This window comes from Musa acuminata, chromosome BXJ3-3 (genome assembly GCF_036884655.1).
Source record: "Musa acuminata AAA Group cultivar baxijiao chromosome BXJ3-3, Cavendish_Baxijiao_AAA, whole genome shotgun sequence".
Lineage (NCBI taxonomy): Eukaryota > Viridiplantae > Streptophyta > Magnoliopsida > Zingiberales > Musaceae > Musa > Musa acuminata.
In genome coordinates, this window is record NC_088351.1 from 24107861 (window position 1) to 24132553 (window position 24693).

At 42.0% G+C, this 24693-nt stretch overlaps 1 protein-coding gene across 1 annotated transcript; it reads right to left on the reverse strand.

Moving 5' to 3' along the window:
* Window positions 1-15580: 15580 nt before the first annotated feature.
* On the reverse strand, window positions 15581-17295 carry LOC103973889 (scopoletin glucosyltransferase-like). Its single transcript, XM_009388560.3, has one exon. The coding sequence runs from the start codon at window positions 17174-17176 to the stop codon at window positions 15725-15727; it is 1452 nt and encodes a 483-aa protein (XP_009386835.2). The 5' UTR covers window positions 17177-17295; the 3' UTR covers window positions 15581-15724.
* Between the last annotated feature and the right edge of the window lie 7398 nt (window positions 17296-24693).

Consider the following 24693-nt stretch of genomic DNA (forward strand, 5'->3'; position numbering starts at 1 on the left):
CTAAAACTTGATAGCATGAATGTTCTAAGCATGATGTAACACTTGCTAAATCTTCTAGCTCCAAGATTGCATGATGATAAAACTTGATATTATGATTTTCATGCAAAGAGTTGAACCAATATCACACACAAACACTTGATTGTGATACTTCTCCTTTTTGTTGATGACAAAGGGGGAGAAGTATGTTGATGAAAGTATGTTGATGACATGACATGTGATGCATAAGTTTATGCATATGTTCATGTTGACGTATTGCAAGTATTCATGATGAATATTGCAATGACTTGAATTCAGTTTGAATTCAAGGTTCTATCAATATGGCATATTGATAGGGGGAGTCTGTTTAAACTCCGGGAGTTAAGTTTAACTCCGTCATCAAGTAGTTGTCATCATCAAAAAGGGGGAGATTGTTGAATCTCGTATTTTGATGATGAAACTACTTGATATATGTTTATGATTTAATCTGCGTTTTGAGTGACGCAGGATGCTTCGATCAGGATGAGACAATTAAAGCAGGATAATCATGTTGCGCCGAAGGAACATGTCAGAAGATTGGACGTCGGGCCGGTGGATCGGTCGACGTATCGACAGAAGGCTTCGGGCCGTGAACTCGGGCATCGGGCCAAGAAGAGCGGGTATTGTGCCAAGGATATCGGAGTTGCGGAGTCAACTGGCCGATTGGGCAATAGGCTGCACGAGAGGACGATGCGCCGAAGAATCGGACGAAGTGTCGAGGGACCAATGACATGTCGGACAACTTGGTTAATTGCTTAGGATTAATTGTCTCGATCGAAGTTTTGATTTGTTGTGCAGGATTAACTACGATGAGAGTAAGACAAGCAGCAGGTGTTGCGCCGGAGTCAAGATCATGATCACGTTGGGAGTTCGAGAGTTCGACGGAAGTTCGGACGGTCGTCGGAGGTTCAGCGAGAACAGATCCGAGAAGTCCAGAAGCTTGCCAAGCGAAGCTTGTCGGAACTCGCCAAGTGGATCGTTGCAAAGTCCAGGAGTATGCCGGATGTCCGCAGAAGGATCACCGAGGGTTTATCGGATGATCGACGGAAGTTCGCCGGAAACTCGCCGGAAGAAGCGATTGACGCATCGGAGCATAGCTGCAGAAGTTGTCTTAGAGTTAATCGTAGTTAGCACGATGATTAAGCTTGAAAATGGGAGGTGATCCCATTAGCTTAATCTTGGGGCAATTGGGCCCCTGAAAAGATTCAAATTGGGCCGAATGGAGCGAACCATTCGGACCCTGATTGCACCAGGCGGTGCAACCGCCTAGGCCAGGAGGTGCAACCGCCTGGGCTGCGGGACTGGGCGGTGCAACCGCCCAGGCCATGTCTTCCAGCGGGACTGGGCGGTGCAACCGCCCCAGCCAAGAGGTGCAACCGCCCAGGGCTCAGTCTCCAAGCGAGACTGGGCGGTGCAACCTCCTCTGTCAAGAGGTAGCACCGCCAGAGCTCAAGTTTCGAGCTCTGCCAAGAGGTGCAACCACCGAGCTCGGTCTTCGAGCTTTGGCAGAGAGGTGGAACCTCTTTGGACAGGAGATGCATCGCCTGAGCTTGGTCTTCGAGCTCTGGCAGAGAGGTGCAACCACCTCTGGCAGAGAGGTGCAACCACCTCTGGCAGAGAGGTGCATCAGCCTGAGCTCAGTTTCGAGCTCTGCCAGGTGATGCAACCACCGAGCTCAAGTTTCGAGCTCTGCCAGGCGGTGCAACCACCGAGCTCAGTCTTCGAGCTCTGGCAGAGAGGTGCAATCACCTGAGCTCAGTCTTCGAGCTCTGCCAGGCGGTGCCACCTCTCCAGTCAAGAGGTGCAACCGCCTGATCCCGGAATTCCGGGATTTGATCGTTTTGAGCTCCAAATTTGAATTGGGTTGGGGCCTATAAATACCCCACCCATTCAACACTGAATTGACAACAGATTCACACCGAATTCTTGATCTTTTCAGTGATTCTAAGAGCTCAAATTTGTGTAAAGTCCTAAAGTTCTCCTCCTTCTGTTCTTCAAGTCTTGAGTTGTAAAGAGAGGAGAGATAGGATCTGTAAAGGTTGTCTCCTGAGCCTGTCAAAAGGAGAGAAACTGTAAAAGGGCAGTAAGCCTTCGCCCATTGAAGGAAGGCAGCTAGTTGACGTCGGTGACCTCGTCGGAGGAGGAAGCCAAAAGTGGAGTAGGTCAAGACTGACCGAACCACTCTAAATCTCTGGTTTGCTTTTACCTTGAGCACTTTATCATTACTGCAAACCTCCTACATTGCTACTGCCCTCTGCGCCTTTACGAACGAGTTTCTAAGCTCTGATCTTTCAGAATCTGCATTCAAACGTAAATCATGTTTTCGTACGATCTTCACACTGCAGTTTACGCTTACATTCGGATTCCATTTATAACTGCAAATTGCTTTCTACGTAAAACGCTTTTCAAGGTTCAAAACTGCTTTTAGACGCAAAACTACGTTTAGACGTAAAACTGCGTTTAGACGTAAAACTGCGTTTAGACGCAAAACTGCGTTTAGACGTAAAACTGCGTTTAGACGTAAAACTGCGTTTTGACGTAAAACTGCGTTTGGACGTAAAACTGAGTTTAGACGCAAACTGCGCTTAGACGCAAACTGCGCTTAGACGCAAACTGTGCTTAGACGCAAACTGTGCTTAGACGCAAACTGCGCTTAGACGCAAACTGTGTTTAGACGCAAACTGCGCTTAGACGCAAAACTGCGCTTAGACGCAAACTGCACTGTGATTCTGCTTTTATATCGAAATCATTTTTTATCGGACGAACGCAGCTTTAGCTTTTAAATTGTTGTAAGAGTTCCGCTGCACTAATTCACCCCTCCCCCTCTTAGTGCTCTCGATCCTAACAAGGGAGACTTCTTATTATTGAACCAGTAGAAAAAGAGGTCATTGAACATCCAAAAGAGAGCCTTGAACATAAAAAAGAAGATGCAGAAGAAGAGCCACAACCGACCGAAGTTACGGTACATGCACTAGCCGGCTACTCAAACCCGCAAACGATGAAAGTTGGAGGCCTTCTCAAACAACAACCGATCACTATTCTCATCGACATTGGTAGCACTAATAACTTTCTAAATAGTAAGGTTGCTATCCGGATGGCCTTATCTATCAAGAATTATAGCAGGTTTGACGTTAAGGTCGCCGACGAATGGATTTTGAAGTATGATCGTAGGCGCCCACGAGTGAAACTATTGCTGCAGGACCAAGAGATAATTGTATATTTCTTCCTCCTCTCTCTTGATGATCATGAGGCCATGCTCAGAATTGAATGGTTGATGACATTATGTGATGTTTCCTGGAATTTTATGAAACTAATTATGAAATTTTACAATAAGGGGAAACAGGTGATACTGCACGGGAAATGTGGGCGCGACGTAACGACGATTTGCACACAAACAAATGGAGAAGGTTTTGCATAAAGCATGTAGCGGATTTTTGGTACAAATTGAGCAGCAAATTAAGGGAGAGCCAATTAAATTTGAAGATCCAAGCCTACTTCCTTTGCTTGTTGAATTTTTAGATATATTTGACGAACCACACAACCTACCTCTTACCTGTCAGCATGATCATTATATAACGGTTCTTCCAGGCAAACCTCTAGTAAATACTCGACCATATCAGTATCTACATCTCCAGAAGGATGAAATAGAAAGGATTATAAAAGAGATGCTCGAAACATGAGTTATTTGGCCAAGTTGCAGCCTCTACTCTTCACCGGTGCTACTTGTATGCAAGAAGGACGGAATATGGCGAATATGCATTGATTACCGAGCTCTCAATGGCATAAACATCAAGGATAAATACCCTATTCTAGTAGTAGATGAATTGCTAGATGAAAGGGAGTATAAATTTTCAGAAAGCTGGACCTTCGATCCGGGTATCATCAAATACGAGTGTGCGAAGAAGACATACCGAAAACCATCTTTCGAACACACAATGGCCACTACAAATTTTTGCTTTCTTCAACAAAAGGTGGAATATCTTAAGCATATCATATCAGAGGAAGGTGTGATGGTGGACCCCTCCAAAATAGAAGCAATGCAGAATTGGCCAACCTCGAGGAACATAAAATTGCTACATGGCTTTCTCGGTTTAATAGGCTACAACCGCAAGTTTATGAAAAACTATGGAAAGATCAGTATACCACTCATTTTTCTACTGAAAAATGATACCTTCCAATGGTCAGACAAAGCCTCCGCTGCCTTCGACAAACTTAAGGCAGTCATGACGACGATGCCGGTGCTAGCGCTACCAAATTTCAGCCGACCCTTCACCATTGAGGCCGATGCATCTAGAGTCAGAATTAAAGATGTTCTCATGCAAGATGGTCGACCACTCACATACACTAGCAAGACATTATCTCTCTCCCATTAAAACATGTCAACATATGATAAAGAGATGCTCGTTATTGTGCACGCAGCAACGAGGTGGAGATTGTACTTGATCGGGTGATGCTTTCAAATCAAGACCGACCATAAAACTCTAAAATATTTCTTGGAGCAGAAGATATCTTCTCCCACGCAATAAAAATGGGTAACAAAACTTCTAGGATATGATTATGAAATAACTTACAAAAAGGAGAAAGAAAATGTTGTTGCAAATGCGCTTTCACAACTACCCAAGCAAGCTAAATTTTTTGTCATTTCACTTTCGACTAGTGACTTCCTTAAGGATATTAAGAGGGAATGACAGGAAGATCCATAGTAAGATCATAAAAAAATTGGAGGAAGTACCAAGCTCCATGGCTCATTACAATTGGGACTCAAAAGAATTATGCTATAAGGGAAGCATTGTGCTTGTGACAAATTCTACTTGAATCTTCATGCGCAGATTTTGGACAAAGTTATTCCATGTGCAAGGTACTAAATTGAAAAGGAGTACGGTATATCACCCACAAACCAACGGTCAGACGAAAGTTGTAAATAGGTGTTTGGAGATAGCCCAAAGCCACCCACCAAATATGACTACCCAAGGAGAACTCCAGACCCAGCCAAGTGTCATTATTGATCGACAGATCATGACTCGATGACGACAACCCACTATTAAAGTGCTAATATAATGGACGAACCTACCAACAAAAGATGCCACTTGGGAGAACTATGACGACTTGAAGATCAAATTCCCAGAATTCATGAATCGTTAGCCTCAAGTACAAGGCTGATTTGAAGAGGGAGGGTCTGTTAGGACTCTAACTAGGAGAGTCCTAATTGAGAGGGACATTCATGTAAAACCTACCTAAGTCGACCCCTATTAAAGAGATGAAGAGGCCGGCTAGAGTTAGGAGGTTGTTTCTTATAGAAGAATTAGGAGTTGTAAAGGAATAGGAGTCTTAAGTAGGAGTCTTATTAGGAGTTGGTTAGAAGTAGGAGTCTTGAATAGGAGTCCTATTAGGAGTTAGGGTTTAGAAGCCCTATAAATAGCTATGTATTTCTCCTCTTTTTATAAGCAATAGATGAATCTTTTCTGTAGCCTTTGAGCAGCAACTTGGAGGGAGGAACCCCTATAGAGTTCCAAGGAGGCCGATCCCCTAAAGAGATCAACCCCAAGTTTAAAATCTACAAGGGTTCTATCATGACACTAAAAATAAATTTGAACTCAAGAAAGATCAAGTAATATCCTGCGAATGCAAAAAGCCGGGACATTACAAGAGTAAATGTCCCTTAGCCAAGAAGAGGCAACCAAAGAAGAAGGCTCTCAAAGCAACATGGGATGACTCAAGTGCATCCGAAGAAGAGGAACCAACCAACACCGAGCAAGTTGCGCAGCTAATGGCTATCGGAGATGGGGTAAGTAATTCAATTGATGCAAATTTATCTTTTGATGAATTATTAAGTGCTTTTCATGATTTATTTGATGAATACAAATTAATTAGTAAAAAATATAAATTATTAAAAAAAGAACATGCTTCTTTTGTTAGTGATTTGGATAGATTAAAGGTTGAGCATAATAGTAGTTTAACTCCTTATACGAAATGTGATGAACTAGAAATACTTAAAAAGGAAAACTTGCTACTCAAAGAAACCTTAGAAAAATTTGAGGTTAGTAGCAAGTCTTTGAACATGATCCTTGCCAATAAGGGTCACGTTCATAGGAGAAATAGAATCGGATTTGTGAGTAGCTCTCACCAAAATCCAACCATCTTTGTTAAAGGCCCGACCTTACATGTTTCACCTCACATCAAATGTAACTTTTGTTACAAACTTGGATATATTGCCTATAAATGTCCACATAAAAGATGTAGTCTACATAGATTGATTTGGGTTCCTAAAAGAATCTCAAATGATTCAATGCAATATGATAAGATATGTAGATCGATTTTTGAGGCACCCAAGGTCAAATGGGTATCTAAAAATCATCCTTTTTTGTAGAAAAATATACCATCATAAGCTAGGAGCAAGAGATGGTACCTTGATAGTGGATGCTCAAGGCATATGACCAGAGATCCATCTCAATTCTTTAAGCTCACTAGCCTAGACGAAGGATATGTTACCTTCAGAGATAATAACAAGAGTAAAATCATTGGCAAAGGAACCATAGATAACAAATTCAACCTTTTTATTGAAGATGTGTTGTTGGTTGATGGCTCAAAGCATAACCTCTTGAGCATTAGTCAATTGTGTGATAAAGGATTTATTGTTAAATTTGAATCTAATGCTTTTAATATTGAAAAACTATACAAAAACACATCTATGATTGCACTAAAACAAAATAACATATACACTATTGACATTAATGAAATTTGCAATGAAATGTGTTTTTCGATCTTGAATGTGTTGAATCTCAGACTTTAATGATGAAGTCAATTGTAAATTATTTGATCTAATCTATATGTTAAGAAAAGTGTGCAGGATTAACTATGATAATAGTAATACATAAAGCAGGGTTTGTGCTGGAGTCAAGATCGAGATCTCAATGGGAGTTCAAGAGTTCGACGAAAGTCCGGACATTCATCGAAAGTTCTATCGGAACCAACCGAGTAGTCCAAGAGCTTGCCAAAGAAGCACGTCGAAACTCGCCAAGAAGATCATCATAAAGTCCAGGAGCTTGCCAGGAGTCCACCAGAATATTATCGAGAGTTCGTTGGATGTTCACCAGAAGTACGCCGAAAGCTCGTCGGAAGAGCAATTGACGCATCGGAACAAGCAACACTGTAATCATGTCTTAGTTATCGTAGTTATAGTATAAATTAAGTTAGGATTGGAAAAAAATCTCACAAACTTAATTAGGGGCTAATTGGGCCCTTAATAGGGCTGAATTGGACCGAATTGAGCACCCAATTCAGCCCCTAAAAATATGGCCAACGGTGGCACCGCTAGGGCCGACAGTGGCACCACCTAGAAGGTAGTGCCCCTAGATTTCTTGGTGGTGGTACTGTCTAGACTGGGTGGTGGTACCATCGGCAGTAATGCTACCAGCGGTGGTACCACCCCTATTCGACGGTGGTATCGCCTAGTGTCAGATTAGCGACGGTAGTACCACCAGTACCCCGGATTTTGGGGATGTGACACTTTTTTACTTTAATTTTTAAACCATTAGGGCTTATAAAAATCTCACCCTTTTCTATATGAAAGAGCACGAAAGTATTGGCTTAATCTTAAATTCTTGAGTCATAAAAGTGTTGTAAAAGTTAGAGTTCTCCTCCTTCGTCTCTTAGCCTTGTAACCATCCAAGAAAGAGGAGTGAGACTTGTAAGGGTTATCTCTTAAACCCGAGAAAAGGAAAAAAGTGCTATAAATAGGTATTCGGTCTTCACCTATTGAAGGACGGCCTTTAATGGATGCCGGTGACCTCATCGGAGGAGGAATCCGAAAGTGGATATAGGTCACCTTGACCGAACAACTCTAAATTCTGGTTTACTTTTCATTTGTGCAATTTACTTTACTGCAAATCTTCTTAATCTTCTCTTGTACTTTTACAAAAGCTTTTCAGTTCAACTTCTCTTCAAAACAGATTGAATCAAAACTATTTTCGTCGGAATCGATTTTAAACGAAACGAATAATTTTTTGAAATCGTGAAAGTTTTCTGTTGCACTAATTCACCCCCCCCTCTTAGTACCACTCTTGATCCTAATAGAATGACAATGCTTGGCTTTGGCACAGGAGATTAGGTCATGGTAGCATGAAACTAATCTCTCAAATCTCGTCTAAAGAACTTATGAGAGGAATTCCTCACATTAAGTTCATTAAAGATAATGTGTGTGATGCATGTCAACTAGAAAAACAAATAAAATATAGTTTCAAACTAAAGAATCAAATAAGCACCTCTAGACTATTGCAATTGATCCATATGGACTTATTTGGACCAATTGCTATATTAAGCCTAGGAGGTAGCAAATATGCCTTTATTATTATTGACGATTATAGTAGATATACTTGGACTTACTTCTTAGCACACAAAAATAATTGCTTTAAGTATTTTTCTAAGTTTTATAAACTTGTTCAAAATGAAAAAGGTTTTATGATTTTGTCAATTCAAAGTGATCATGGTGGTAAGTTTCAAAACCATGATTTCCAAGAATTTTGTGAATCTAATGGATATAACCACAACTTCTCTACTCCAAGAAATCCTCAATAAAAAGAAGTAGAAAGAAAGAATAGAAACTTACAAGAAATGGCTAGAACCATGTTAAATGAACATAGCCTACCCAAATACTTTTGGGCCAAAGCCGTAAACACTATATGCTATATTATGAATAGAGTTCTAGTAAGACCATTACTTTCCAAAACTCCTTATGAGTTGTGGAAAAATAAAAAGCCCAATGTTTCATACTTTAAAGTTTTCGGGTGTAAATATTTTATTTTGAATGAAAAAGATACCTCAGGAAAGTTTGATGCAAAATCCGATGAGGAAATTTTTCTTGGTTATTCTTTTATTTCAAAGGCTTTTCGAATCTTCAATAAAAAAAATTTAGTTATAGAAAAATCTATTCATGTTGTTTTTAATAAAATTTTCGAAGTTAAGAAAAATGATTTTGATGATGATCTTAAATTTGATACTTTGAATTTAAATGAATCACTTTCTCCATCTAGCAACTTGGATGCATCTTCTTTCAAATCTTCTTTACCAAAGGAATGAAAGTATGTAGATGCTCATCCTAAGAAGCTAATTATAGGAGACACATCGAAAGGGGTTCAAACTCGTTCTTCTCTTAAGAATTTTTGTGCCAATCCTGCATTTCTCTCCCAAATTGAACCTAAATGCATTGATGAAGCCATGAAAGATGATTCATGGGTCATCGCAGTACAAGAAGAATTGAATCAGTTTGAGAAAAATTGAAGTGTGGAAGCTTGTTCCTAAACCAAATGACCATTTAGTTATTAGTACTAAATGGATCTTTAGAAACAAGCAAGATGAATTTGGTATCATGGTTCGAAACAAGGCTAGATTAGTAGCCAAAGGTTTCAACCAAGAAGAAGGTATCGATTATAAAGAAACCTTTGCTCCTATGGCACGATTAGAAGCCATAAGGATGCTCCTTGCCTATACTAGTAGTAATAATTTTAAGTTGTTTTAAATGGATGTTAAAAGTGCTTTTCTTAATGGCTTTATCTCCGAAGAAGTTTATATTGAACAACCTCTTGGATTTGAGAATGATAATTTTCATGTGTTTGAATTGACTAAAGCTCTCTATAGATTGAAACAAGCCCCAAGGGCTTGGTACGAGAGACTTAGCTCATTTCTAATTCATAATAATTTCTCTAAAGGTAAGGTCGATACTACATTGTTTATTAAAAATTTTAAAAATAATTTTTTATTATTCAAATTTATATTAATGATATTATTTTTTGTTCTACAAATAAATCCTTATGTGAATCATTTGCCAAAAGCATGAGTCTAGAATTTGAAATGAGCCTAATGGGAGAATTAACCTTCTTTTTAGGCTTACAAATTAAACAACTTAGCAATGGTATTTTTCTTAATCAAACAAAATATGCTTTTGACTTGCTAAAAATATTTAATATGGATAGTTCAAAAGCTATCAACACTCTTATGAGTACATCCACTAAGTTAGATATTGACGAAAGTGGAGAAAACTTTGATCAAAAAGCTTATAGGGGTATGATAGGTAGTTTGCTTTACCTTACCGCAACTAGACCAGACATCATGTTTAGCATAAGACTTTGTGCTAGATTTCAATCTAACCCTAAGCAATCTCATTTAAAAGTTGTTAAAAGGATATTTAAATACCTAAAAGGAACTCCTAAACTAGGATTATGGTATCCTAAATCTGAGAACTTTGAATTGCTTGCTTATGCTGATGCGGATTTTGTTGGATGTAGTTTAGATAGAAAAAGCACATCCAGAACGTGTCAATTTTTAGAACACACACTCGTTTCTTGATCCTCCAAGAAACAAAATTCGGTTGCATTATCTACAATCGAAGCAAAGTACGTAGTTGTAGGTGCATGCTGTGCTCAAGTTATATAGACGAAAAACACTCTAAAGGATTATGGAATTGACCTGAAAAATATACCTATAAAGTGTGATAACACTAGTGCAATATGCTTAGCAAAAAATCCTATTCACACTCTAGAACTAAACACATTGACATTAGGCATCACTTCATATGAGATATTATTAATAATCATGATGTAATATTAGAGTTTATTGATACGAAACATCAATTAGCCTATATCTTTACAAAACCCTTAAATGAAGAATAATTTAATTTCATTAAAAGGGAATTAGGGATGTTAAACTGTCCGAATACATGAATTTGTTAAATTTTCATTTTCATACTTTCTTGTTTACTCACCTGAATTATGATCTTATAGTATGTGCAATGAGCCATATGCATTTTTCCATACGAGTTTTTATGATGTTTGCATACAAATGATAAATCATGAACTTATGGTATGCATTTTACAATACAAGTTCAATATAATGTTTAAGTATGGTATGCATTTTATATGATGAATCATGAAAGTACAATCTTCAATATGAATTTTCTTTTCTTATGATGCGAATTTTACATAATAAGGTTGTGTGGTTCATAACAATAAAAATCTTGTATGGTAAGGTTGTGTGGTTACATGCGAATTGGTATCACCCCCCTCCCCCCCACATAACTATGTGAACAGTGCTCACTGCCTATAAGCGATGGCACCGCCTAGCTAGCTGTAGCACCACCAGTTGTCATGGGTGGTAGGTAGTAGCACCACCCAACTAGCGGTGCCACCGCCCGCAACCTGCCCCCTTATAAACTCAAGTTAGGGCCGACGGTAGAATCGACCCTAACACATTCTGCACTCCTCCAAACAACTCCAAACCTATTGCTCTCCCTCTAGCAAATAAAAAATCCCTACTTCCCACTAGATCAAGGATCAATCTCCGATATTCCTTTAAAGATTACTAGAAAGGAGAACTACCAAGGTAATCTCTACACCAAATTGATTCTCCTTAGTATTACTTGTTCTTGCTCCTTATTTGCCTTTATTATTGTAGTCTCAATGGGTTCTAGAAGATCCTCTAGGGACAAAGGGAAGAGGAGATTAGATGAAAATTATGACTCCCTACTTTTTAATTCTAATCAACATGTCCTAAAATTTTCATCTATAGAGTCTAGACATGTTTATAAGGGTAAATATATTAATTTAGACGAATTAAGTGATTTGGAACATATTCAATGGTTTGTTAATCTAGACATTCTCCCAATTCTTTAAATGAGTGAACCTATCTACCCTAGATTTGTTAGGCTATTTTATAACAATTTATATGTAGATGAAGAAGAAAGGGTATCTACCTATCTATTAGGACATCATATACCCATTACAGATATATCAATTTGCAACATCATAGGAATTCTAGTAAAAGAAAGAGGGTGTTATTTTAGAGGACAATGGGATGAAGAAACAGTTGGGACTACTTACGTTGATGCCTTAGGAATAATTTTTGGTAATCCTAACTTAACTATTCTTCTAAAAAGCTATGAACATTTATTACCCTTAAGCACCAAAAAACTTCATCACATCTTGATAAGTATCATTCTCCCAAAATAATATCATCATGGTGAAGTAAGCCAAATGGAATTAGGTACCATTTATTGGATTATGAAGGGATATAATAATTATTTTGGTTACCTAATCCAATAAAATATGATTGAATTATCAAAAAGGGACATGATGCTTTCATATGGTGGCTTAATCATAAGACTACTCTATGCTTATGATATTACGATTCCACCCGAAGAAGAAGTTATAAAACTAGATAGATTTATGATCATAAATTTAAATCTACTTCGACGGATGAGATATACATTCAAAAATAGTATATGGACTAGACTGCCTAGAAAGATTGATCCCCTCCAACAGAAACCAGAATCTGAAACACCAATCTTTAGGGATAATTAATCTCCTCTAACTGGTCCCTTTGAGGAATAACCTCCAGTAGAGCAAGCACCTCCCTCATCTATCGACGACATAGGGACTCGAATGGATCGATTTGAACAACGTCAAGATCGACTTGAACAATGCCATAATCAAATTTTGATTGAGTTGCAGTAGATTCATCAACAACTCAATACCTTGTATAGACATTTTGACTAGCCACCACTTGAATAATTAATTATGATTTTTTGCTGATGACATAGGGGGAGAAATGGATGAAATCCCCTTCTGCTTACTTTGATATTGTAATCTTATGTTGTTTATCTTGATGTTGTAAACTTAAAATGCTACTTACTTTGATGATTGCAATTCTATACTTTGATTTCCATGTTATCTCTTTAAATGATGAGTATGATGATGCAATGTTGTGCTTACTTTGAAGCTAAAAATTTATGTGATTTTGACTCGAAAATGGATGTCAAGCCTTAACATCATTTCAATCGACGAATACATGGTATCATCTTTAGATTTGGTAAATCATGATGTGCATGATGATAATAAGTCTAAATTATCAATTTGATGCTTGAATTCAAAGGCTTTGAATTCAAGAGTAATTTTTCACAATTATGACATATAGATAGGGGGAGTTAAGATTAACTCCATCATCAATTGGTTATCATCATAAAAAAAGGGGAGATTATTGAATCTCGGATTTTGATGATGAAATCAATTGGTAAATTATTTGATCTAATCCATGTGTTGAGATAAGTGTGTAGGATTAATTACGATAGCAGTAAGGCAAAAAGCAGATGATGGGCCTGAGTCGAAGACTCGGATGATATATCGGGAGCTCGCGAAGAGTTCATTGTGAGATCACCGGAAGCACACTGGAAGTCTCACCGAAAGCTCATCAGGAGATTGCCAGAAGCATGCCGGAAGACTAGTCAAGAGTTGGTTGGGAGTTCGCTAGAAGCTCACCGAAAGACTCGCCAAGAAGTTCGCCGTAGGATCACCGAGTGAAAAATCGACGTACTATACCATGCTTACCTTAATCATAGTTAGAACAATAATTAGAATTGATTTAGGAGGTAATCTCATCGACTCTGTTAGGGGCCAATTGGGCATGGAGCTAGGATGGTTTGGGCCGAATACAAGGCCCAACCAGGTTGTTGGACTCTAACCAGCGGTAGCACCGCCAGGGCTGACGGTGGCACCACCTGGAAGACCTAGTCTCCCAGGTGGTCTGGGCGGTGGTACCACTAGAGCTCGGTCTCCGAGCTCTATTAAGCAGTGGTACCGTCCAGACTAAGCGGTAGTACCGCCCAGTGTCAGACTGTAGGCGGTAGTACCACCCAGTAATGTCGGTGGTACCACTAGTACCTTAGAAATCAGGATAAGACACTTTTTAGCTCCATTTTTGAAGCCATTGAGGGCTATAAATACCCCACCCTTTTCTACATTAAAAGGCACTGAAGTGTTAATCTTGAGTTATTGGGGTGTAAAAGTGTTGTAAACAAGTGTTAGAGTTCTCCTCCTCCCTTTCTAAGTTTTGAGATCATTCAAGAGAGGTGTGAGACTTGTAAGGGTTCTCTCCTAAACCCGAAAAAAGGAGAAAGAGCTGTAAAATGTGATTTGTCTTTACCTATTGAAGGAAGGCCTTTAGTAGATGTCGGTGACCTCGATGAAGGAGGAATCTGAAAGTGGATGTAGGTCACATTGACTGAACCACTCTAAATTCTGGTTTGTATTTCATTTTAAGCAATTTACTTTAACTATAAATTATTTTATAGCAAACTGCTTCTCCTCCTCATCTTGCTTTCACTAGGCTTACGTTCTCTTACATCTCAAGTTGCTATCTTTCCAAATCGATTTCCATTGTACGAAATATTTTATGAAATCGAAGAATTTTTCGCTGCAATAATTCACACCCCCCCCCCCCTAGTGTTGCTCTTGATCCTAACAGATGTAAGCCAAGATGATCGATGAAGTGTATAAGAAAAAGGATTGCAAATAGATTGGTTAAGGCAAACAATATGTGATTGCAATTTTCCATAGCACATATTTTCAAGTGTAGCAGATTTGACGTAAAAGATCAGTGGTTTATATTAAGAATTTTTTAACGAAACCAAAGGAAAATCTGCTATTAGGAAGTGTCGAAGCTGTCATAAAAAATTTGTAGAGATTTGGACAGAAAAAACGCAGTAGCAAGATTAAACAGATTATGTTATGCGGTTGAAATTCTGCAATGTATCTTTCGTCGTAGAGATAAAAACTTTACGATGAAAAGTTTATACAGCAATATAGGTACAATTTTTTTTTTGGATATTCGAGTAAGGATAACTAAATTGCAGCAGTAGTAAGGTAAGAAACTATAACTTGTTGTAATTCACAGGGAGATCAAAGGATGATTCACGGTGGTGGAGATGACGGTAGAATTTAGCGATGATCTTTTAAGCAATTGTGAGAATTATTTTGGATGGCTGTGGAGGGTTGATGGATGGCTGTGGAAGGATAGCGAGATGCCAAGAACACTGCTCTAATACCTGGTGTTAGAACCCTTATAGATTCTAAACTTTTAAGGATAACTAAATTGCAACAACAGTAAGGTAGGAAACCAAAACTTGTTGCAATTCACGAGGAGATAAGAGGATGATCCGCGGTGGTGGAGATGACAACGGAATTTGATGATGATTTTTTAAGCAATTGTGAAAATTGTTTTGAACGGTTGTGGAGGGCTAATGGATGACTGTGGAAGGGCAGTGAAACACCAAGAACGCTGCTCTGATACAAGGGGTTGATCTCTTTAGGGGGTCAGCCTCTTTGAAACTCTATAGGGGTTTCCCCCTCTAAGTTACTGTTCAAATGCCGTAGAATCATCTATTACTTATTAAAAGAAAAGGAATACATTGCTATTTATAGGGCTTATAAACCCTAACTGATAATAGGACTCATACTCAAGACTTCTACTTCTAACCAACTCCTAATATGACTCATATTAGTTAGAGTGTTAACACGACTCCTACCGCTTTGAAAAGTCTTTTATGCAAGTGTTGGTCACATATGCACCGAAGATAACATAATCTGGGATGTTCGATAAAATCATTACATGAGCGAGTCAAGACATCGAGTACGCTTGTGCAAAGGTAATTGACCTTGCAACCACTTCTCCGCTACAATGACACAATGACGATTGATCTCGCTGCATAATAGTTTCATCACGAGAAATTTAATCATCAAGATAAGATAAAAAAGTAATTGATTGCATATTATTTGTAGGCTGATGCGTGTTGATAATCAATGTTTGCATAGAACCGAACAGATAAAACATGAAAACACAAGCAACAGCAGTGTTGACCAGCGACGCATCACGCAGATGAGGAGATCTATAGTCCGACATCTCCGTTCAACGCACCTCCTGGTTTGCGCTCCCGGCACGCCATCAGCTCCTCCATCAAACACGTCATGTCTTGGTACGACGACCCTCCTTCCTTCATCGCCGCTTTAGCCATCGCTGCGTACTCCCTCGCCCTCCGCCTCCTCTCCGCCGCCGCCTCCCCTCCGCCCATCAGCTCCCGCACCGCAGCTGTCACCTCCTCCGCCGTCACCCTCGCCGCACCCACCGCCTCGCTCCGCCTCACTCGCACTCCGACGCCTGCCACCTCGGTCAGTAACTTCTCGTTAACGAACTGGTCGTAATTTAACGGCCACGCCGCCATCGGCTTCCCGGCAGTCAACCCCTCCAGCGTCGAGTTCCACCCGCAGTGCGTCACGAAACCCCCCACCGCCGGGTGGCCCAGGAGCGCTACCTGTGGTGCCCACCCTCGGATCACCAGTCCCCTCCCCTCCACCCGCCTCTCGTACCCGTCCGGCAGCCACGCCGTCGGGCAACCGGCGCCTTCCCTCACCACCCACAAGAACAGATGACCGGAGGCCTCGAGTCCGAGCGCGAGATCCTTGAACTGGTCATTAGATAATTCGCAGAGGCTACCAAAGCAAACGTAGACGACGGCGCCCGCCGGCTTGGAGTCGAGCCAGCTCAGCCAGCGGCCGAGGTGCGGACTGCTCCGGCTGCCCCTTTGGGCCTCCTTCTCCTGGTCGCAGAGGGCGACCGGACCTACGTAGTACGCCTTGGTGACGGGTTCCTTGCGGAAGAGATCGGCGTAGTCCGGCTCGAGCTCGTAGAAGCTGTTGACGAGGACGCCAAAGCTACTCTCCTCCGCCTTTCTTTGCCGGAGCACCATCTCGGTGAACTTGAAGATGGGAGAGATCTCGGACGGTTCCAAGTGGATGCGGTGGGGGAGTCCCTCGATGGCGAAGCGCTCAGAACGGGAGGAGACGGCGGCGTGGTGGCCGCGGAACTCGATGCTCCGATGGACGCAGAGGAGAAAGGCGCCGGGGCCGTAGAAGACGAGGCGAGGTATGCCGAGTTGGGCGGCGGTGGCGGAGGTCCAAGGGAACATGGCATCGGAGACGAGGCAGTCGGGGCGACGTTGGCGGAGGAGGTCGTCGAGGGGGCCGGCGAGGGCGAACACGGCGTTCATGAAGTCTGCATGCTCTGCAGTAGTTATGGCGCCGAGGTGCTCACCTGTGGAGGGTACAAGGTGGGCGACGGAGTCAGGGAAGGGGAGGAGGAGGAGGTCGACGACGGGCGTCCCGTCGTGGCGGCGATCGATGGCTGGGCGAACGAGGGGCTCGTTGCCGGGTGTGGTGACGACAGTGACGGCGGCGCCATGGCGGGCGAAAAGCTTGGCTATGTCGATCATAGGGATCATGTGGCCGGGGCTCATCAGGGGGAAGAAGAAGACGCGGAGTGGCTGACTCGCGTCATCGGCCATGGCTATGCCTCCTACCCAAAGCGAAACGCCGAACAATCAGAGAGAAGAAACGGAGAACGAGGAAGTCAATGGGAGGAAGTCGATGGGATTCTCATAAATAAGAAATGCTTCGGAAAAGTTGCCTGATCTGACATCATCGCTCCTATATTTTAGTCTTTAATTGATGGTGGTTGTTCTGCACTCCCATTTCAGTACTCACGGGTTCAGGTCGTCGATGTCTCCTCATACCTCGTCGTGATGCTTCGTGGAATCTAAAATATGAGATAAAACGGAAAATTAAGAAAAATAGTTTAGGGATGTATTCTGCACTTCCAATTCAAATCTGATGGGCTCAGGTCCTGGTTGTATCCGCATATCTCCTTGTGGAATATAAATCATATTTTACATGTGAAGATAAAACAGAAAATTAAGGGAATAAAAAAAGGGGTAAGATGGAGATGAGAGGTTGAGTGTGGCTGCAACCTTTCATGATTCTCATCTCAACCTTCGCGTGGGTGATTGCATCCGACGCAACCTCATCTGCCGTGACTGGCTGCAACCTCTGACGTACCGAGATGCGATCAGCCCAAATCAGAGAGGAAGAGAGAGAGAGAGAGAGAGAGAGATGGGAAGTTTTACGTTTCATTTGTGTCTTTTTTATTTTTCCTCGAGTTTCTTTTTCTCTATTTCTTATATTATAAGAGAAAATAGATCTTATCTCTCCTCCGAGAAGATTGTACACCTATATTTTATGGTGAATATTTTTTAATTTACCTAAATATTTTGTTCATTCAATTAAGGATTTTATCATGCTATATATTGATATTATTATTTCAATTGATTTTGATATTTAATTTTATTATTTAGCTTAATAATGCTTACCCAATTTGGTTTTAATTTTTTTTCCTAATAATGGTATCAAAGTTAAAGATTAAAAAAAAAGTTGTTGCCCAATTTGGTTTTAATTTTTTTTCTAAATAATGGTATCGGAGTCGGCATAGCCTAGATCTGCTAGGATCGAAATCGACACTAAGAGGGGAGGTGAATTAGTGCATATAATAAAAACAACGGTTTGAAAATTCTTATTCGATGAAAATCGATATCGGAAAAGAGTTTAACTTGAAAGCGTATTCGTAAGCATAGTAAGAGTAGTAAGCAAGTAAATCAGTTTGCAATATGAGAATGAAAAGCATAACAGAAATGCAAACTGAGTACACTGGGTTTATAGTGGTTCAGTCATCGTGACATACTGTCACGGACAAACTTCTAAACAAGATGTTTGATGTAATGCTCATGTATGTCCGTGTCTTTTGGCATGTTCATGCCATGTATAACACGTAGAGGGGCGACCGAAGGCTTAATAGTCCCATTTTAGTTGGGTTGGTAGCCTCTTTAGGTATGTAAATGAAGGTTGTGTCATGTGGACACGTATGAGAGATTTTTAGTCTGTAATGGACCATTTTACCCTTTGTTGTGCCACTGTTCAGAGCTTGTAAAGTCTGTTTGTAATTTGCATTGTCTATGAAGTGTTTTTTAGAGATGTTTGCTTGTGGATCCCGATTAAGGCGTTCTCTCTAACCCGTTCTCTCTTTTGGTGGTCCTAAGGGACAATGGGAGGCTTCGGGGAGGCTGACCTTTACGAACGGACACGCAAGGGTGCCACACGACTTAGGCAAAACCAGTTAAGTCCGTGACAGATGGTATCAGAGCCGGACAAGCACTCATAGAAACACATAGCATGCAAACGTGGGGGACCTAACGGGGCTACGTTGAGGGCAGTCAGCACGCGCGATCGTCTGGGGGAAAACGGGCATGGAGATGTAGGGAAAAGGAGTCGCTCAAAGGAGCGGGCATCCGAGATTGGCATTCAGAGGAATGGCCAACCCTTCGCGCAAGAGGCACCACGAGAACAGGCAAGCTTGGAAGAATGTGGAGCACACAAAGGTTGGGATGGCTGAGTTTGAGCTACGGCTTAACGTTGACAACCATACTTGATGGTGCTCAAGGCAAGCGAGGCACTTGGTAAAGGATGAGACCATCCAAGGTGGAATGAGTTGCTCAACGACCAAAAGAGTTATGCAAAGCTCATAGAGGTGAGGGAAATTGCTAATTCAAATAATTTGGTACTCATGCATAGGCTTGTATGTGGACGATAGAATGTTCGTGGCCATCCCAAGGCACCGAAACTCGGTGCCATGGAGTATTGAAACTTTCTCTTCGGCATGTGAAGGATACGTCCGTAGGAGGCTGAAGTGTGCAACGAGTTCAGCATGTTCCTAGGCCTTGAGTGGTGCAGCGGAGGTTGTATTGATGTGGAGTCGCAATCTAGCGAGTACATTTGTAGGAGGCAGAACAATGCACAGTTTGTTCAGCAGATCGGAGTAGTCTAAGGGGATGGTGGTCTCCGAAACGAAGAGAGATGTTGCTCCAATGGGATAGCTATCCAGGAGGGATAAGTCCCGGCTCTCTAGAGGGAGAATCATGTGCGACGGACCGCACATGTTGAGGAGGAGTACCTCAACAAACAACAACTCCACGAAGCTCGATGGACTGAGCAAGCGGCGAGGAGTCGTCGTATGATCTCGCTTGAGAGAATGCATTAGTGGATGTATTGCGAGATCAAGTGGGGGAGCGACCCAAAGCAACTTAAATGAAGGCACACTTGGAGTCGATATGGAGATCGGACTCAAGGGACGGCTGACCCATGGAATGGTGGGCGCGAGGGCCACCATCGACTCAATGCAAAAACGAGGAGCGGAGCAACTTGGGTATAACTTGGCGAAGTACCCAAGCCGCATGAAGGGAGCCAGCATAGAAGTTGGAACATGGAGCAGAGGCACAGTGCTTTCCTTAGACAGAGGTCAAGGACATGAACTCTTGTAGAGGCAAGAGTAGGATCATCTTGTTCTATGGGGCCTTCATTCTAACGGAGCGGACACATCTTGCATAGTGCCAATGATGAAGGGAGCTTCTGGGCACATGCACCTTATCTCGGAGGAGCATTTGATGGAGGAACTAAGGTGACTCAATTTCCAGAGGCGAAGTTGGGTTCAGAAGGCCTTAGCACGGGGCAAGAGGATGCAGAGGCGGGTACTCTTGAAGAATATGCCACAGTGTTGTCATTCAAGTTTCCATTAAGGAAGCAGTGCGCAGCGAAGATTATGCTGGTAGGGGCAGAGGCCCAGGATCCAGACAATGGTGCACAAATTACAGTGAAGTCGGTGGACTTCGGGAGCTACTAGGCGACGGACTGTCCTAGAGCGGTGCTTTATCTAGGTGTGACCCAAGAGTGGGTGGATGAAGGTCGATTGCCAAAGGAGCGAACAAAATCGAAGGTGGAGGAGACCCTACGATGTATTGGCATAGGCCACACATGGAGGGTTCACAATTCGAGTTTATTCCACAAGGATCAGAATGTAATGGAGATGTCACCAGGAGGCGAAATGGTGCAGCGGATCGTGGTGGAACAGTTCGTGGCAATGCGATACACACGACTTAGTCCCGGGAGGGACTAGATCATATGAAGGTATGATCGGGAGCTACTAGAAGCTCCACTTCGGTGAATAACACGACGGCAAGAAGGGCTATGGATTCAAGGAGTGAAGGCCATGGTACCGCATAGGCGGGTCTTCCGTGCGTGCATCGAATTTTGCTTCGGATGAAAGCCTTGGTCATCAGCATATGGGGGCTGTGTTCCACCAAGGGAAAAGTTCGAATGCAAGTACCAGTGAGTTCCATGGGAGGAACTTGATCATGCAGAGGTATGATCGAAGCAGCTGGAGAGTTGGACTACTCCAGAGCTCATATTCGCTTAAGGGAGCCCGGCAAGTCAGAGGACAAGGCCGAGTAAGCGAACGTTGCTACCAAGGAAGCTAAGGAGAATAGAATCGGTGCAAACCCTACAACTTGATGGCAGAGGTCATACATGGGAGTTGCAGTCTGTCTTTCCATCGACCAAACGGACTGCTTGGAGAACACAGAGGTGTTGAAGCAGGGGGTCGAAAGGGGCGAGGAAGCGACGATGAGTCCAGAGGGACTTAGCTACCCAAAATCAAGCATAAGTTAGAATGGAGGTGGACTCAGAGGAGTGCCACGGAGACATATCTACTGATCGTGAAGAAAAGGGATGCAGATGCGAGCTGACGGATAGTAGGGCCATGGGCATGGCAGCGCCATGGTACCGCAGAGCGGGACTTCCGTGAAAGTCATTGATCCCTTGCTCTCATGGAGGGAGAGCGCTTGGTCGTGAAAGGGGCCGAGGAGGTGGAGAATGCAGAGGCAATCTCCAAGTACCGAGATAAGGCTGAAGGGCAGAGGTCGAAGAACTTCGTAAGATCGGTGTCAATGTGCTTCTCATCAAGATAGCCGAAGGTGAAGGACTTCGGGTCATGCAAGAGTGCATAACCAAGGAACGAAGCAGGCAGTACGTGGTACTATACCTTTGCTACTCAGTGGAGTAGGCGGTAGGGTTGATGGAGAAGACGGTACAATCCTAGAGGCGACCAAACCTATGAGAGAACTACTCCAAGTTGGGGTGAAAACTTCCTGCATTCCAGAAGTTCAATGGCATTGAGAAGGTGAATCATAGTAACTAACTCAACGCAAGGAGTGCAAACACTTTAAGTGCTTCAGAAGTGTAAGCAAAGAGCGGGCGAAGGCTAGTAACCAGCTCGATGCATGAAGTACAACCTCGAGGAGGCGGGCGAAGTGAAGTAACCTTTGCCTTCTCAACTCTTAAGAGAATGGGCGAAACCGAGTACCCCAATTCTCTTATCTATCCAGCAGAGGAGCTCTACACAAGTTCAAAGACCCTTCGAAGATAATGGAAGACAATAGTTGTCAAATTCTCACCAATGGTGATCAGTGCTACTGAGAGTAGATTGTCCGCTTCATTTCCCAACGAAATGCCAATCGAAAGCGGAAGTGATGCGAACCTACTTAGATGTGACAACTAAGTGAAAGAAGAGTCAATGAGCAAATTTTATGGAGGAAGGACCCAAAACTTCAGAAGTTTGCAAGACGATGCTCGTTAAAGCTCCAACAAGCATCCACCCAGTTTATGCAGCATGTGGAATTTGAGAGACTGATGCAGTAAAGATGGTCTTTTCCTTCATCTGGGGGATCCGCAGGAATCAACAATGATCAACACAACGTAGCATAGCGGATCAAAGGTTCGACTACTCAAAAACAGCAGCGGAGAGCAGCAAGGAGCCAAGAGGCGCATTGTAGCTGGAGCAGAAGATTGAAGACTCAGCAAAAGCGAGGAGTTGTAGTGTCGACAAAGGCTTCAATGAGGACGTCGAAGGAATAAGTGGGGGAGAATGTCACGGACAAACTTCTAAACAAGATGTTTGATGTAATGCTCATGTATGTCCGTGTCTTTTGGCATGTTCATGCCTTGTACAACACATAGAAGGGCGGTCAAAGGCTTAATAGTCCCATTTTAGTTGGGTTGGTGGCCTCTTTAGGCATGTAAATAAAGGTTGTGTCATGTGGACACGTGTGAGAGATTTTTGGTCTGTAATGGATCATTTTACCCTTTGTTGTGCCACTGTTCAGAGCTTGTAAAGTCTGTTTGTAATTTGCATTGTCTATGAAGTGTTTTTCAGAGATGTTTGCTTGTGGATCCCGATTGAGGCGTTCTCTCTAACCCGTTCTCTCTTTTGGTGGTCCTAAGGGACAATGGGAGGCTTTGGGGAGGCTGACCTTTGTGGACGGACACGCAAGGGTGCCGCACAACTTAGGCAAAACCAGCTAAGTCCGTGATAATACGTCCAATCCCGATTCTTCCTCCGTTGAGGCCATCGGCATCCACTAACGGTTTTCCTTCAATGAGCGAAGCCTAACTACCCTCTTACAACTCTTTTCTCCATTTTACATGTTTAGGAGATAACCTTTACAACCCACTCACCCCTCTCTTAAATTGAAATTAACACTTAGAGCTATAGGAGGAGAATTCTCACAAGATTATAATAATATTTTCCCCAATTTTTATTTTCTATTTATGTGCGTTCACTGAGCAAGGATGAATGAGATTTTTATAGGTCCCAAACATATTCAAATTTAGAGCCAAAATGATCTCATCTCAAGTTTTCTGGGCATTGGAGGTACTACCGCTTGAAAGACTAACAACTAGCGGTGCCACCGTCTGTCAATCTAATACTGGGCGGTACCATCGCTCTGTCCGAAACTGACACTGGGCAGTACCACTGCTTGACACAATCTTGAAGATCGTGTCTACCTGGTACCATCACCCAAACAACCTGGGAGACCGAGTCCCAAGTAGTGCCATAACTTAAGCTTACTGAGGGTTGTTGTATGGGCCTTACTTAGCCCAAAACAATCCCAACTTAGGTCCGATGGGCCCATAATTGAGTTGATATTATTTCATTCTAATACCGACTCAATTAGACCTAAACTAGCTTAATCTAGACAAATTATTACAAAGCACGAATCATATGTTGTCCGGCAAGTCATCGGTTCTTCCGACGCTTCATCCGATCCTTCGGCGCATCGTTCTCTCCTTCAGTGTATTGCTCAATCGGCATGTTGACTCCTGCAACTTTTGATCTCCTTGGTACAATGTCCAATCCTTTGGCCCGATGCCTGAACTCACGACACAAAGTCTTTTTGCTGGCACGTCGACCGATCCTCTGGCCCGACATCCAATCTCTTGATATGTTCAACTCTGACCCAACGTTCGATTCCTCCTACTTCAATCGATTTGTCTCTTTTTGATCGAAGCTAGTCCTGCATCACTTAAAATACAAATTAGATTATAAACTCATCAATTGATTTCATCATCAAAATCCGAGATTCAACAAGTTCGATCATGATTATGCTAGGGTGTCAATGTAGATGTTCTTGCTAGTTATATGTACCTTGAAAGTCAATCATGTGAGTGATGACACATGTGATATGTTACATAATTTCTTTTAGTTAATATTAATAGTAGCATTTTCTCTCTTTATATTATATAATGAATATATATTATGATTTCCTTGGATATATGCAATGAGAACTAGTCATGATGAAATCATGATAATAAGACCAATTCGCTTTTAAACATATATCATAAATATTCCTGGTCATAGATTACTAGAGAAGGACATTAAGATAATCAAACTGACTGATGTACTATATATCCATCCATATGATTGAGGTAGCTGTTGAATCTCAGATTTTGATGATGAAATAAATTGATGTATTTGTAATCTAATTTATGTTCTGAGTGATGTAGGACTAGCTTCGATCAGGAAAGACAATTAAAGCAGGAAGAATCAATGTTGTGCTAGAGTGAAACATGTCAGAAGATTGGACATCATACCGGAGGATCAGTCGACATATCGGCAAAAGGCTTCGTACCATGAGTTTGGGCATCGGGCCTAGAAGAGCGGACATTACGCCAAAGAGATCGGAGTTGCGGAGGTCAACATGCCGATTGGACAAAAGGCTGCAAAAGAGGATGATACGTCGAAAGTTATGAACGGATGAAGTTGATGGATTCGAAAATCCAAAGGATATGTGAATTGAGAATC

Coding starts and splice junctions, on each gene's coding strand:
- LOC103973889 (XM_009388560.3), bottom strand. CDS start 17,176: ATGGCCGATGACGCGAGTCAGCCACTCCGCGTCTTCTTCTTCCCCCTG.